The sequence below is a fragment of the Anabas testudineus genome, chromosome 12 (assembly GCF_900324465.2).
Source record: "Anabas testudineus chromosome 12, fAnaTes1.2, whole genome shotgun sequence".
Lineage (NCBI taxonomy): Eukaryota > Metazoa > Chordata > Actinopteri > Anabantiformes > Anabantidae > Anabas > Anabas testudineus.
Window position 1 is genome coordinate 17,025,696 of NC_046621.1, and position 15,388 is coordinate 17,041,083.

The window sequence follows — 15,388 nt, forward strand, 5'->3', positions numbered from 1 at the left end:
GGAGGGAGAATGAGAAGACAGGGTAAGGGAGGGATAAAGCCAAGCTGGCTCGTGGCCCCCACTTCAGGGACCTCTCCACTAAAGCTCTTTAGCCGCACAGATGACAGTAAGCAGGGCGGAGGAGTAGCGAGCGGGTGAGAGGTGCCAAGCTTGGGCGCTTTATCTCGTTAGCAGCCTTAAATGCCATGCCGACGCTCCCTCCGATCTGTCATTGCAGCTATTGGTCTCTGAGGGATTTGAGAGGTGCTCAGCGAGTTAAGAGAGACATTTCCACCCTGCATTATGCTTAATGGGAGGTGGAGAGGCCAGCAGGCTTATGGATACAGCAGAAGCTATCAGGGCTGAAATGCCAATCGAAAAAACATTTTTCATATTGCAAGTTCACTAAAACGAACTGAGCCAATGTTGGCTAGCAAAGTTCTGCCGAGGGGAAAAGACAATGTGTTTCACCAATAAAAAGCACTGTACTGGCGGAACCCATGATTCAAATGTAGGCTCACTGCACAGTATGTGACCTAGAAGATAAAAACTCTGGGACAGTCTCTTCTTGAAGGAACTCATGTTGATCTCAGCTCTACACACGAAGTAGAGGAAGTACATTTATGAAGGTAAGAAAAAAGAGTTAGAAAAAGATGTTCAAAAGCTGACTACTGTTAGACCTCATGCCCTAGCCAATTGATTTGCAGGTGGGACTGTCCAGTTGTCTTTTTCAGAAAGTTACAAAGACGATCAGTATTGTCTTGCTCACAAAACAGTGAGAGGTTGCTGCTGCCGCCTCCACCATCTTCTGTGTAAACATGGTGGCCAACAGCAGAAAAGGTAGGAAGGGCAGCTGCCACTCTCATGAAAAAACAGGTCATGATGGCTTAACTATTTCCCCCTGCCACTGTGGCATGGAGTGTGACCATGGCAACAACAGAAACTACTTTGGGAAAAACAATACAGGAGCTGATTTTACTCTGAGTTCCCTGAATTCTTATTATCTCATCTTCATCAGAGAATACTGGGAATTCACACTTTCCACATCTGCATCTATGTAAATACATGTACATTTTGCCACCACCCCAGTCAGGATGGACTCTATGGATTGGCATGCACAGCCCAAACATTTGTATCATTGACAGACCATGCACAGCCCTACTGCACTGACTGCACATGTGCCAGAAATGGAAGCTGCTCGTTTCATACGTTGAAGGTATGTAATATTTATTTCAACCACCGGCACTGTTGTTGTGAAGCAGTTACACATGCTGTTGTATTTTCTGATTTCTCCACAACATACAACTTTGTCTCACTGTTACTGCCATCTAGAGTTGCCATCATGTTTTGTACTGAGCATGAGGAATGTGTATGTATCTCCATTTTACTGTGACCAGAGTGTGTGTGTGCGTGCGTGCCTGCCTGCCTGCAAACAGCTACTATGAATTGGCCTTAGCCCCAAAACACACTTCATGCAAGTGCACAGAAACACTGAGTGCCTTTACAAATCCGGTTCATGGCTATCACTTGCCCTCTGATGGAGTTTTCAGCTCCTTTCTGCAATTAAATAGTAAAGGAGCAAAAAAGAAATGGTATTCCATTTCCATTTCTGCTTCACCTATTGTTCATAACAAGCAAACAAGAATTTTAGCCACCGTTTAATGTTAGGGCTCCATCACAGAGCAAGCTGAGACAACTTTGGCTTCAAAAAATAACATTTATATCCAACTAAATTACACTCAATTCAATTTTATTTGTATAGCGCCACAACAGATGTCATCTCAAGGCTTTCAAGGTTTAAGACCTTACAAAATATAACAAAGATAGAAAATCCAACAACCCCACTTGAGCAGCACTAGGTGACAGTGGAGAGGAAAAAACTCCAGAAGAAACCTCCAGCAGAACCAGGCTCAGGGTGGGCGGCCATCTGCCTTTTCTTGCCTAAACCCAACCTCACACAAGACTCTGGACTCAAACTTAGGTCTGCAGTTTGTCAGTCTTGCTTGCTTGTTCCTTCCTCCATCAATGCAACCACTACCTCACCTTCTGTTAATAGATGACTTACTTTATTGATTCATATGACTGAAAATTGACATATTCATTTGAAAAAATCTCATCACAGCACAGTTATTTTATGATTACAACAAACAAAACAAATCTGCGTTCTTCTGTCTGGATGGACAATAGCATTTAAGGATTTGGATTATAGCATTTAAGAATGAAATGCCATGCAACTACTGTACCATGTGCTTGATCACCAATATAACAGTGTTTCTACTGTGTTTTCCTCTTACTACGCCGAGCCAGCATTCTCAGATTTTCCCACTCCAGAGGCCACTTTGGACTCTCAGAGAGAAAACTGCTGTTTTAATCTGGACCTTGGCCAAAAGGAATGTGCACATTGATCCACCTTAGGGTAGATGTAGCCTCATAGTTGTGTTAAAAGTACATTGCCTTAGTGCAACACAGTCACAATTCTAAAAAGCTGTGTAACCTATTGATTGACATGACCTAATTCTAGCTTAAATCTGTGTCAGGATGAGAATACAAGACACCAAAAGTTGGTTTGGTGAATCGCAATTCAAAGTTCAGGCTAATACTACTATTCTGGATTGCTGACCAAAGATTTCACCACATTTCTCTCACTACTTCAAATGAGGTGGCTTAAAATAGTTTATAGTGGCCTTAAAGCAAACAAACCACTGAATAAATGAGCAATAAGCACTTTCAATTAGATTAACATGACAATTAAGAATTCACCTCTTTGTTTTTCTTGCGTTTCAGCTCTGTGCTCATGCCAGAGTGGGGGAAAGTGTTAGGAGAATATTAAGCTACTGACAGTGTGTAATAAGAAATCACACAGATCGACTGAGATGCATTGTCACCATTCCCAACAAGCTCTGTATTAAACCCGCTACACAAGACTTGGATTGAACTACGTCTGCATTCAATGCCAGACCATTTTCACACTGCCTGAATTCTGCCAGAAAATAGGCTTGGGGTTTTTTTTGAAGGCAAAAATCTCTCTCTCTAACTCTCTCTGTCTTCCTCTCACAGAGCTAATTATTTCTCCCCCTGTTTAGAGCCAACTGTTTCTGTCATCTGTCTCTGTAATGACCCCTGCAAGATGTGCATGCATGCATGCGCACTCTTTCACTCCTTCTCCTCCACACACACAACCCTCGCTGACATCCAGACATGCACACAGACTATTGCAGAGGAACTATAGATGGACACACAGCATGGATTCCCATGCAGCAGATCTATCTATTCATTTGGATGGCGCTATCTTACTGTAAGTGCAGTTACTGCTGAAACAATTAGTTTATATCGATGATATTGATTATCAAGTGACATAATTGATAACAATTCTCCCAAAGCTATTAGTGGTACCATTAGTGGACACGTATATAAAACATTTTTGGTTTCTTGACTTTTGATTGTACAAAAGAAGAAATCTGTGCACACCACCTTGGGCTGTAGGAAATGTCACTGTATGAGATTCTGTATTACATAATCAGCACACGTAGACTAAACAATAAATTAGAGATACAATCAGCAATTATGTCTGTGTTTTTAATAGTTTTATGGGATTTGTAGACATTCCCAAAAAATACAAAAATGACCACCTGTATTCTTGAATTGTTTGTCTAACAAAATGCCAGAAAAGATAAAAAAAAATGTCCATCACAAGTTCCCAAATCCCAACATGACTTTTCTCCTGAGACTCTATTCAATTAATGGTGAAAAAAAGAAAATTCTTACAGGATGGAAGCCACTAATACGTTTTATTAAGAGTTTTTGTGGTATTTTTATGTCAACAGTGTGCCGGTAGACACAAAACACAGTGGGAGAGAGTGGTAACAAAAAAAAGACTCTACTTTGCAATTATCTGAGTTGTTATGGATCAGCATCTGTCTAAAAGGTGAGACCAATGTCAGGGTGTCAGTAGGGGTTGTTGGCATCCATTTGGTGGTGCTCGTCTTAATCAGCGAGTTGAAATATATATATATATATATATATATATATATATATAGTTGTATCTTTTACCCACACATAATGCATTAATCCTAATAGTGCTTCAAAGTGGTATGTGGGCTGGTTTTATGACCACAATTAATCAAGACACTTGAGGAAGTGGAATTTGTATTTAGCATAAATATTATTTTTCATGTCCAAACATTATATAGGTATAGCAGAATCTCCACAGGTAAGATTAACTATCTTGACTATATATATATCTAATTAAAGCCCAATTAAGTTGTAACTCCTAATATTGTAGGACTAAGACCTAATGTATATCACTATGACAACACCTTATCAACTATACCCAAACTTTTCTGCAGTGCAACTCTGACTGCCTTGAAGAAAACTTCAAGCTGAGCACAAAAAAAAAATCTTCAGATCAAAATCAAAGCTTTTCATCAGGTCTTAGGTTGATGTCTTAAGTAAAATTAAGTGTTCTTCTCCACTCTTCAAGTTAAAGTGGGCCCTCCACTTCAACTTGTCAGTAAACTTCATGTTCATGCTGTCTTTCAGACACATAAATTAGATCATCTTTGACCTTTATTTGAAATTTTAAATTAATTTGCAGGAGGTTATGTGGTCATGCTTTTAACATTTAAACATATATTTCCAAAACTGTCTCCATTTAATCTTTCCTCAATTACTGAAATTAATCTCAGTCCATATTTCATTTTATATAACAATAAATCACCTGCAGTTGATTAAAAATGTTCATGCCAGAGAGGACATGTCTGAGCCATCTTTTTACTTGACGGATTCTGATCTCGGAAATAGTTAGAAGCAAATCACAAAACTATTCTCAACATGGTGAAAGCAATATTTTACTTTTTAAACTACTGTTCAATTCATTCAAACAGTTCATCGAGCTCAATGAGTTCATTCATTATTTACACATCAAACAGTTATATAATGGTAATGGTTTCTACCAGTTTATGAAAGGACTCTTGATGTAAATTTGGTTCCACATAACCTGTCCATTTTTATAATCGCTGAGCAGATGCAGCGTCACTTATTTCCTAAGAAGTAAAGGTGAAGCACACAATCTACAACTATGAAAAGACTGGTGGATGCCTGCCTCCTCATAAAGAAAGCTATAGCTTTTTATCCAGTGAGATGTGTGTTAGGAACTGTATTTTGTACTTACTTGGTTGTCAAATTTCAGTGACTGTGTGCCCACAAGGAAACGAATGGCATCAGTCTCAGCTGTCTGTGCAGTAAGTGCTCGTGCCTGTAAAGCAGATACACAAACATAGCTAGAGCACAAGAGAACTGGAATAACCGAATTAATTAATGAAGTTATTCACTAAGTATTTCTCTATGAGACCAGCAAAGTATGCAGCAGCGTGCCACAGGCACACGGAGTAGCAGAACAGACTAGAACAGCCAACGTTTGTTGTCAGTCTGGGAAATAGTGAAGTGAATGAATGACGTGACAGTGTAGCAGTAACGTCAATACAGACCTGAAATTCGAGACCATAAATAACAGGAGCGTCGTCCTCCATCTTTCAGTCTGCCAGAGGAGTAAGCGGTTTTTATTTCCTTAAAAAAAAAAGGTTATTTAACGTTGAAAACTATTTAGCTGTATGTGCTATGTACTGTGCAATATACAGCAAAACAGCCTCACTTCCGCGATTTAAAAAAACTGAAATAACAAGCGTGAGAATGCAATACGTAACGGCAGAACTCCAGCGTTGTGTAGGCTAATAAAATTGCGTAAAAGACGTTAAGAATACCATAAAACACGGCGGAATGGGATTTGGCCGCTCTGGAACACCGTACATGTAGCTTCCGCGTGAATTAGCGCATGCCCACTAGGATTCCATCTGTCACTCTGCAGTAAGGTAACACAACATACTCGTATTTTTGTCCCTTTTTTTAATTTGTTCGTTTATTTGACTGTAATTACGTATGTGTGCGGAAAGCACTTGCATGTTTAGTGCATTTTGACGCGTGGACAGGTGTTAATAATGTATGTTTTTTTAATATCTGCAACCACCTACTTAGCTAAGTTAGCTTAACGATAGCCCATCGGCTAATATAGCAGTAGCGAGATACCTATGAGCAAACAGAAAACGCCCGCTATCTCGGATAACGTCTCTTTCGTGAAAGGATTATAAGCATGAATACAGGACAAAACAATCACTTTACTTCAACTTACATCACTGCTGACGATACGATCGTTCGACAAAATAGCATTTGTTTGCAGTGACAGGAAGTGATGTTGTACAACGGTTAATCAAAATGTGATGTCGTTTTTTGGTGTATTTTTAATGTCAAAAGCAGTAAGATGAACGGTGAGGAGGCTCCTGCACAGCGGCCAGTCACCTTGGACATTGCAGCAGAGGATGTAAACAAGGAAGCTCCGGCTCTAGACCCTCTGGAGCCAACGTCCAATCAGAGTCACACCAGCGTTCTGCACCAGGAAGACAGCATCGACCTGGGTAGAGAGTTTGCCACCCCTCAGGAGGACAGCAGCAGCACACCCTCAGAGAGCCTACTAGACAAGCTCAATGACCAGATGATGGAGAGCGTCATGATTTCAGATTCACCCAATAACAGTGAGGAGGATGATGTCGCTCCCATCGACTCATTTCTGGATGGAGGGGAGGAGGAGAAAGCCGGAGACACTTCAGGACACAAAGAGGAACAAAGTGAAATTGGACAGAATACAACTGAGATTACAGTTTCAGTGGGAGAACAGGAGAAAGACAGTTCTGAGGAGAAAGTAGAAGAGGAAACAAAGAAGCTAGCAGACACACAAGAGCAAGTCACAACCTGTGTTTCACCGCAAGGTGACGCACAGAGTCCATCTGAGCTTAAAACCGAGGAACCAGCACCTCAGGTAGCCAAAGGGACAAGTCCAAAAGACGAGCCCATCCCAGTATGCACCATATTCAGTCAGGGCATCCAGCCGAAGTCTCTGGTGCCTGACGGGTTCCAGCCCACCCTCATAAAGTCCCCCAGCTTTAGCATGGCGAGCGGCGGGGCGAGCAATGATGCAGTGACCCCTAGCAAGATCCCGGCTCCCCTCGTGTGCCAGCCCAGTCCCAGCCTCAGTAAATTCTTCACCGACAATGGACAGACTAATCCAGCCTCTGACTTCTTTGATTCCTTTACTGTCCCCTCCTCCTTCATCTCTGTTTCCAACCCCAATGCAGAGATTCCTCCTGGCTCAAGCCCTACAGCCATAGCCCCTGTCCCTGAACGCCAACTATCTTCCACTCCCTCCTCCATCTCCACCCCTGGTGGGCCTTTGGACTCTGGTGCTCCCACCCCTAGCTCTGTCTTTGCCCCCGCGGAATCCACCACAAAGCCCCAACCTCCATTATCCCAAACAGCCCCAGCTCCAACTCAAGCCCCAGTCACTCAGCCGCAGCTCTTCAACCAGCTGCAGGCTGTGTTCTCAGGCAGCGACGACCCATTTGCGACAGCACTGAGCCTCAGTGAGGTGGACAGGCGTCATGATGCTTGGTTGCCTTCTGAGGAAACCAGGAAAGTCTTGATCTCTGTGGCCACCCAGCAGTACAGCCTAGCCTATGTAGAGACCAGCAGACTCACCATGCCTGGACTCAAGTTTGACAACTTGCAGGTAGGGTATAAACTTGGACAGTAAAACACTATATATATATTATACAACAAGTGTCTTTAGAAAAACCCACATAAAAATTCTGCTTATGCACAATGTTTTAAGGACCATTTCATCACTTTCAAACTTAAAGTTCACTTTACTTATCATAGGTAATAGTACTACAGTGTAGTTGTTAACATTTCTCTGTTACTCTGGAAGGAACTTTAAAAACGTTTGAAAGACATTTACAGACAGACCATGCAAATCAGTCTAAAAAAAAATCCTTAAGTTGCACTGTGGGTGATGGAGAATAAAGGGTAGTGTGAATGTTACTTACAATCTATGCCAAATTGAGGTTTGAAACAGAAATAGTTTTTATTTTGGTGGTGTTAGGGCTGTAGAAAGTTTATATTTTCAGTACTGAAAATATGTAGTAAAGTACTACAGAAAATACAGAAAAGTAGCTTATCACAAATGACAAGCTGGAACCTGGGAATATTATTAATTATATAATAATAAACCAGATAAATTATCTGATTTGTTGCTTGTTAATCTTTTTCTCATCGTTTTCAATTTTTTCCCACTTTTGCTGACATTTTATACAGAAAATCAAAGCTCCACAATGATCTTGATTCAATTGACTAATTTGAACAATCCATACACTCTCCCATGCTCCTCAGTGGCCATAACAATGTTTTTTTTTTTCTCAAAGATTATCTGAATTCGTTCAACAGCAATATTTATCTGTAATAACAAGTCATATATAAAAAAACAATTATTCTATTTATTCAGGTAAATATAATGGTGTGCATCCACCTCCCAGCTCGATTGTGTTGATTATTCCCACAGAATGTGTTTGAACGCCTGCTTGAATTAATGAATATGAATCAAAGATTTTCAAATCATAACAATAGTTTTGGTCCATGTAATGCGTATCAGTTAGATTTTTTATATAAAAAGTGAACAATCGGAAAATGGAATACAGTTTTCAGTTTTATAATTTTTCATTTGTTGAATTAATTTACAGTATAATTAGGAATTTGGACGCGTGAGAATGAGAGAACGCTCTGCATTTGCTTAAGAGGATCTTGCAGGGCTAGCTGCACAGCCAGAAGCACGATGATCAAACATCTTGATTTGCAAGGAGGAATACAGGAGACGTGGAGGAATGGAGAGATTTGGATTTAACAGGAAACAGCATAAATCAGCTACTGGGCGTTTGTGACATTTATTGCATTATTTGAAGCTAATCAATGTTATAGTGATGAGGTTACAGTGATTGTGGTTGTTTCTATTTTATTCTGTGCCAGCAGCTGCACCTGAAATGGTTTATCAGTTATGCAAATGCTATTGCCACATCCATCTCTTGCCAAAGTATAGACTAGCCAATGCTAACACCATAATGTGAAATGTACTATGTACAGTGGAACTATCAAGATACAGTTGCACTTATTACTCAACCCCCACAGTATATTAGGTATATTGCAAAATTTGCAAACTTTCAACATCTTGCAATGAACAAATCAAACACAAACTATTTAAATAGCTCAACACAACTAAAGCTTCATGTGGTTCCTTCAATTTCAGCACATAATGCAACTTTTAATGAATACTGCAGTCTCAAAATGAGACAACCCATCCATGGCAAGTGACTACATGGCTTAGTAGAGCAATCTTTTGATGATATTACCTGCTACACACATGATTCATAGCCGCCATAGACACCAGCTTTTTGGGATCATTGTCATTGACAGTCAGCCTCCCCACAAACAGCATTAAACACTTGAAACAGTAGTTGTGTTGAGCTTTTTCATTTGTTTTATTTGATTTGTTCATTTCAAAAAGCTGTTTGTATATTTTACCAACACACCTAATTTCCAATTGGGGTTAAATCATTTTGAGTGCAACTATATAGCATCCTAGATAGTAGTATGTCTATGTATTTACATGAGTGTAAAGTATTTACATGAGTGTAAAGTCTTAACTGTTTAACATGAGCATGTCAGTTCTCAAGTCCTTTTCTTGTTATATAATTCTTATAGTTTTGTTGTTTTGTTTTTCCTGCTCTTGAATATATGTATGTTTTCATGCAGGGTGACGCTGTGAAAGACCTAATGCTTCGTTTTCTGGGAGAGCAGGCAGCCATGAAGCGCCAGGTCCTCACTGCCAACTCTGTGGAGCAGTCCTTCACAGGTCTTAAACAGCTTATCGTAAGTCACTCACTGTACTTTTTGTGCATGACTAATTTGTAAATTTTCACTTTGAGTTTCAGAACATTATTCATTGATGTGAACACCTGACATAAAAACGAGAGAAAAGGCAAATGGTGAATTTTAATGTTGCAGCAGAGTCATTATTTTACCTTTGATACTTTTTCTTTTGTCTTTTCATGACAGTTAATTTTTTAACTTGGAAATTGCTGTTGATGAAATAGTTTTTTGATCTATTGCTGTAATGAATCCCATTTCTTCATAGCTCTGCACAAGGTGTGCAAATATATAAACGGCTACAAACGTTTCTTTACCTGGACTGGTACAACATGAAGAGCAAAACCAGAACAAATCCTGATGTTTTTTACTTTGCTTTTCAGTGACTTTTATCAGTACCCAGCACAAGCAAGTGTTTTTTTGTGTACCTGTGAAACTGTTTATAGGCATCCAATGCAGGACTTTAGGTGTGCTTTCACACCTACAGCCTTTAGTTCGATTAATATGGTGTGAACACAGTAATCGCACTCGAGTGCGCACCAAAACAACACACCAATACCCCCTAAGAGAGGTGGTCTTGATCGGAATCACTGAACGAACTCTGGTGCGGTCCTCCTGGTAAGAATGCTTACCGAACCGTACCGTACAAAACTTTACCTTCTTCCTGTATTTACTTTTTCTGTTACCGTGGCAGACAATCTGACCACTAAGCGGAGTAATAGTACCTCATTTTCACTAGATAAATGAAACATTCTTTGCTAGGTTACCACAGCTTGGATTTCTTCAGCTTGTCTGACTCTCAGACAGTTAGCATGTAAAGTCAGTGATTCCACTATAACTAGTGGGTAGTTATGCTTTAGTTCACCAAACACAGCAAATCATTGATCTCCTTTCTATTTATATAATATTTGTTCTTCTGCCAAATATAAAAGCCCCAATGTACTAAAGATTTGGTGTACTAAATCTTGTGTAAACTTGATAACACCCGCAAAAAATAGCACAAGCTGGCTACTAAGGGTGCGCAATGGGTTTATGAAATAAGCCAAATGGTGCATATTGTGGATTTTGCTCGTTTGCATTCATAAATGTACAATGTGATGTGTTTTGCCCAAGTGCACAAAATACAGGAAGAAGAAAATGCAAAATCACACAATGTGATTTATAAAGAAATCTGAAACTGTTTTGCGGGGGCTGTGATTGTGTCTGAAGTGGGTACTGTTGAAAGGCAGGTGCCTTTCACACGGGAGGCTGGTGTTATTTTGGGGGAGTAGGATGCAAAGGAGAAATTATGTGCAAATGTGCCCCAAACATGTGTTTGCCACTGGTGCTAATATATTTGTAATTATTAGGAAAAAATACAAATATACAATCTATTTAATGAGGTTTTGGGTGAGCTAGGGGTACTTGAAGAGTCCCTAATTCAAGAACCAACCTCATGCAAGAACCAACACACAAATGAGTTAAAGGGGAACCGATTTTTGGAGGTTTTGCCTGCATCTCTTATAAAATTAAGCAATGTTTTTTTTACAATGCAAGAGAGGATGTGTACATTTGTGTGCGCGTGATGCCCCTGATGTGATGTGCCAATTCTGCTTTCTGCACACCTAGGACGCACTGAATAAGGCCAGGTTTCCTGTGAGTTACAGGAATGATCTTTGTATAAAGCATTTCTACCTGTTGTACTGAACCGTTTTAATTCTTGTGAATGTAATGTCATTCATTTACGCTGTTAATTTTCTTAGGAGATCACCTGTAAAATGTCCACAAACAAAACACAATTTTCAAGCTTGCACAATATGCTACTTGCTATTTGGGATCTTTTGGAATCAGGGCCAAAAAGTCTTTCTTTGTGACCGTGCAGTGCCATTCCGTTCCCTTTCCCTGTTGCCTGCTATCTATCCATCTCTGCAGCCCTCATGCTTTGCCTCCATCATAATTTCTGACCCACAAATGACCCTGAGAGACAGTTGTTATTTAAAACATATGCGCAGCAGCAGTAGTAGCAGTAGCAGCAGCAGACAGCGTGATGGAGACAGCGGAAAGAGGAGAGATGGAGAGGTAGAGATTCACTAGGCTCACAAGTTCTTTTCTCCTGCTGCGCCCATGTATTATGCATGGGACTGCTGTGAAAATTTCAAGGGCCTTCTGGACTTGGTGTATACATGCACACACAAGATGGTACTTTCAGCTTTGCAGCTAACTATACAATATATGGTGTAGATGAGTTAGTGAGTGCGTGCGTGTGCGTGTGTGTGTGTGTGTGCGTGTGTGTGTTTGTGTTTGTGTTTGTGTTTGTTTGTTTAAGAGGGTCATACACCGTCTGCCAATTGGTGTGGGTGGTTCCCTGGAGCAAGAGGCACAAGAAAGGAGAGAGATAGTAAGCCAGAAAAGTAACATAGGCCTACAGGAGAGATGTCAAGGAATGACAAGCAAAGAAGGAAACAGAAACCAGTGTTGAGTGAGAGAAACTGAGGCGGGCAAAGGCTTCACCTGGCTCTAAGCACATACACACACACACACACAGACATGTATTTTGGTTATATATTTAGTTATATTATGAAGAGGAAATTAATGCTAATAACATTTGAATCACAATTACAAGTTATTTATTTCTAGCAAATTATCCTGACATTTCATTGGGAGTCAGTTACTAATAAACCTAATGACACAAACATCACATGCAAGGAAACTTATTGCTACTCTACCTGCTTTCCCTACTGAATCCATTATTTCATTTAATGACTGTTTATTTCATCACTGATCTTTGGCAGTCAAACTAAATATGAAACTGCAATGCGATTTGCTTTTCAAAGTTGCTTGACATTTGCCCAACGGTCCTCTACTTGGCAACTGCAACCTGCTGTTTTTTTTTTCCTCCAGGTAAAAACATTTGGTTTGGTTTTCACTTCTGTGTTTTTCTGTTTACTATATGCTTATCTATATTTTTACTTATAATTCATCACTAAATACCATTAGGTCATATAAGGCATTATTCCTCTTTTGTTCTTCAACATTCTCACCAAAACTTGTTTTTCACTTTAGTATTATGAGTCATGAATGAAGGGATGAAACAAGTTTGGAATATGTTTTCTACTGTAATGCAGAATAACCAGAAAGGGGTTCTAAGTAGGACTGCAAATAACAACTTGTTTAATATTTTGTTTTTCTCAATTCATCAGTAGACTGTCTAGTCGAAATGTTAATAGGGAATTTGCCATTTACAGTTTCATGGTGCCTGCAGCGCTGTCTTAAATTTGCTTGTCTTATGGCCAAATAATATTCTCTATTATTGGCTGTTATATATGGCAGAGAAAAACAAATCAAATCCTTCATTGATCGTTGCATTTAAAATTAAGTTTTTTCCCTAATCCTGCAAAATAAAGCTGGATTGTGTGTGTTAAACTACATTTAAAAGACTCCAACAGCATTAAAAAGCAATTCTGATGAGATAATAATTAAAGTTTTAGGGTCGAACTCCAAGCACTGTCTAGCGAACATCAGGTAGGCTTTATCATTTGGCTAAGGATTGTGACACATTAATGTTAGGGTATCAGTCAGTACCTGTCAGCCTGATTTTGGTGGCACTGGTCAGACCATTGTCAGCGGCTTTTCAACTGATTCTGCATGTTGAATTGGTAGCAGACCAAATGGTGGTAGACTGAAGAAGACTGAAGAGGCATAACAAGAAGGAAGTCCAGTTGCACTGACTGGGCAAGAACAAGGTGACTGTTAAGAACTGAGGGAACAGATGACAATCACCGGAAGCACAACACCAAGGCAATGAAAACTCCTTATAGGACAAATCTCTGACTGTCCCAATGCCACAGACATGGACAAACTGTCATATACTAACATATACTCTAATACATATAATGCTTTAAAGGAATCTCCCTTTACACCTGCCTCTTTTTCACAAGGAGTCCAGTGGTCAGACCAAGCTAAAGAGCAGCTCTCTTGCTTCTCCTTGTTCAACAACACGTTAATAAGGTAGATCACTGCTAACACAGAGACTTGAACCTAGGGCCTCCAGCTGATGGAAAACATCTTTAATCACTACACAACCTGCCATGGAGCCAACAAACTCTGCTTCCTAATAAGGAGTTTGGTCTTGATCAGAGCGGCCCCCATGTGACGGCTGTGCTGACATAATAATCATTGACTAAGTCACTCCCACTGATGAATGGATCAGGCGCCATCTGCCTTTTCCATCTAGTACCATGTACCCCGCATTCAAATGATTTACTCACCAATAAATTATGACATTTCCAAACTTCTAAGATCAAACAAACTCATAGATCAAAGGTGTCGACCGTGATGTAGCTCACTGAGCTGGGAGGAGAGGTTGAAATTGAGAAAATGAGAGGATGTGCACAAGCAGAAAACACACACATCCACACAGTTACTCCTACACATGCTGGAAAGTGGAAATATCAGTAAGCTGGTGGGCATTAAAAGTGTAGCCTACTGAAGCTTGATTTTTGTCAGCTGATCCATTATATTACACACTTAGCACAAGTATGTGCATGTGGACATTTTAACTGGTCATCGCAATGAGTAGGGTGTTTAAAGAGCAATTTCGGGTTAAGACTAGGTTTTAAGGTTAGGGTTATAATCGATTTTAATTAGGGTTTAGTTTAGGGTGAGGCAGTTAGTTGTGATCGTTCGAGTTAGGGTAAGGCAGTTCATGTGATAAATTTAAAATTGATTCGGAGTAGATTAACATGGCCTACTCGACAGTAGGGGACTAGTGAATGCATTATGTCAATGAGTGTCTTCGCACTGACTGCCATACAAAAGTGTGTGTGTGTGTGTGTGTGTGTGTGTGTGTTGTAAAGCTCTGTTATGTGCTGGCAGAATGAGTCATGCTGCAGAGCCAGAGTGTGACTTCACCCACTGCCACCGCACATACTCCCTCTGTTCATGCATACTGTATATACACACTCATGCACACTGAATACACTTCCAACACTTCCTCTCTCTCTTTCTTTAACTCTTCATGTGTCTTGCATTTCCCTTCACTAATGAATGTGGATATCACTCACTCATCACTGTACTAGAGCTTCTATTAAACACTCCCTGATGAATCTTCGTGTAGAGTTAGACTTCACATATTGTTGCACCACAACACACTGCTCAGAAGGATTTGTAGAAATATCCACTGTAAGTAGTACTGTAAGAAAATTCAGAGAAAACACAGTGCAGAAGAGTGAGATGTTGACATGCTAAATATTTAAAAAAATGTAACTTTTCAAACTTTAGCACTCTTCTACATGCAGCATCAAAAGGTTTATCCTAACATGTCTAGTTTGACTAAATGCCCTTTAGCACAGAACAAGACAATTTGAAGCCTTACAGCAGGTAGAGCACAGAAGTGTTGGGAGAGATCCCAGTATATAGCTACTAAGGTGGTTTTTCTGCACAGCTGCAGTCATCCTGGTATTGGAAGTATGATGTTTAACATAGTATGTGGTTGCGATTTTGCTAATTGTATATATTTACCACATGGTTCAGACCACAGACAATATAAGACTAAATCAGTCTACAATATGCAACATTTGGAAATCAACCCAGTCATAGCATAAGACTCTTAATTAATCTATTCTGCTCT

General features: G+C 39.9%; 2 protein-coding genes across 5 annotated transcripts in view; one reads left to right on the plus strand and one right to left on the minus strand.

Moving 5' to 3' along the window:
- The window catches only part of eipr1 (EARP complex and GARP complex interacting protein 1), a 45,007-nt gene extending 38,746 nt beyond the window's left edge, over nt 1-6,261 (minus strand). Inside the window, exons 1-3 of one of the 2 annotated variants that reach the window (XM_026354099.1) lie at nt 6,164-6,261; nt 5,466-5,544; nt 5,150-5,233 (exon numbers count right to left, since the gene is read on the minus strand). In XM_026354099.1, coding sequence (XP_026209884.1) covers nt 5,150-5,233; nt 5,466-5,507 — 126 coding nt within the window. In that variant the 5' untranslated portion in view covers nt 5,508-5,544; nt 6,164-6,261. Of the gene's footprint in view, nt 1-5,149; nt 5,234-5,465; nt 5,628-6,163 lie in introns of those variants that run through there. The other variant, XM_026354098.1, reaches the window with a different exon arrangement.
- trappc12 (trafficking protein particle complex 12) overlaps nt 5,791-15,388 on the plus strand; it is a 30,569-nt gene continuing 20,971 nt past the window's right edge. Inside the window, exons 1-3 of one of the 3 annotated variants that reach the window (XM_026354095.1) lie at nt 5,791-5,846; nt 6,289-7,594; nt 9,667-9,783. In XM_026354095.1, the coding sequence (XP_026209880.1) occupies nt 6,293-7,594; nt 9,667-9,783 (1,419 nt within the window). In that variant the 5' untranslated portion in view covers nt 5,791-5,846; nt 6,289-6,292. Of the gene's footprint in view, nt 5,847-6,285; nt 7,595-9,666; nt 9,784-15,388 lie in introns of those variants that run through there. The other 2 variants (XM_026354094.1, XM_026354097.1) reach the window with 2 other exon arrangements.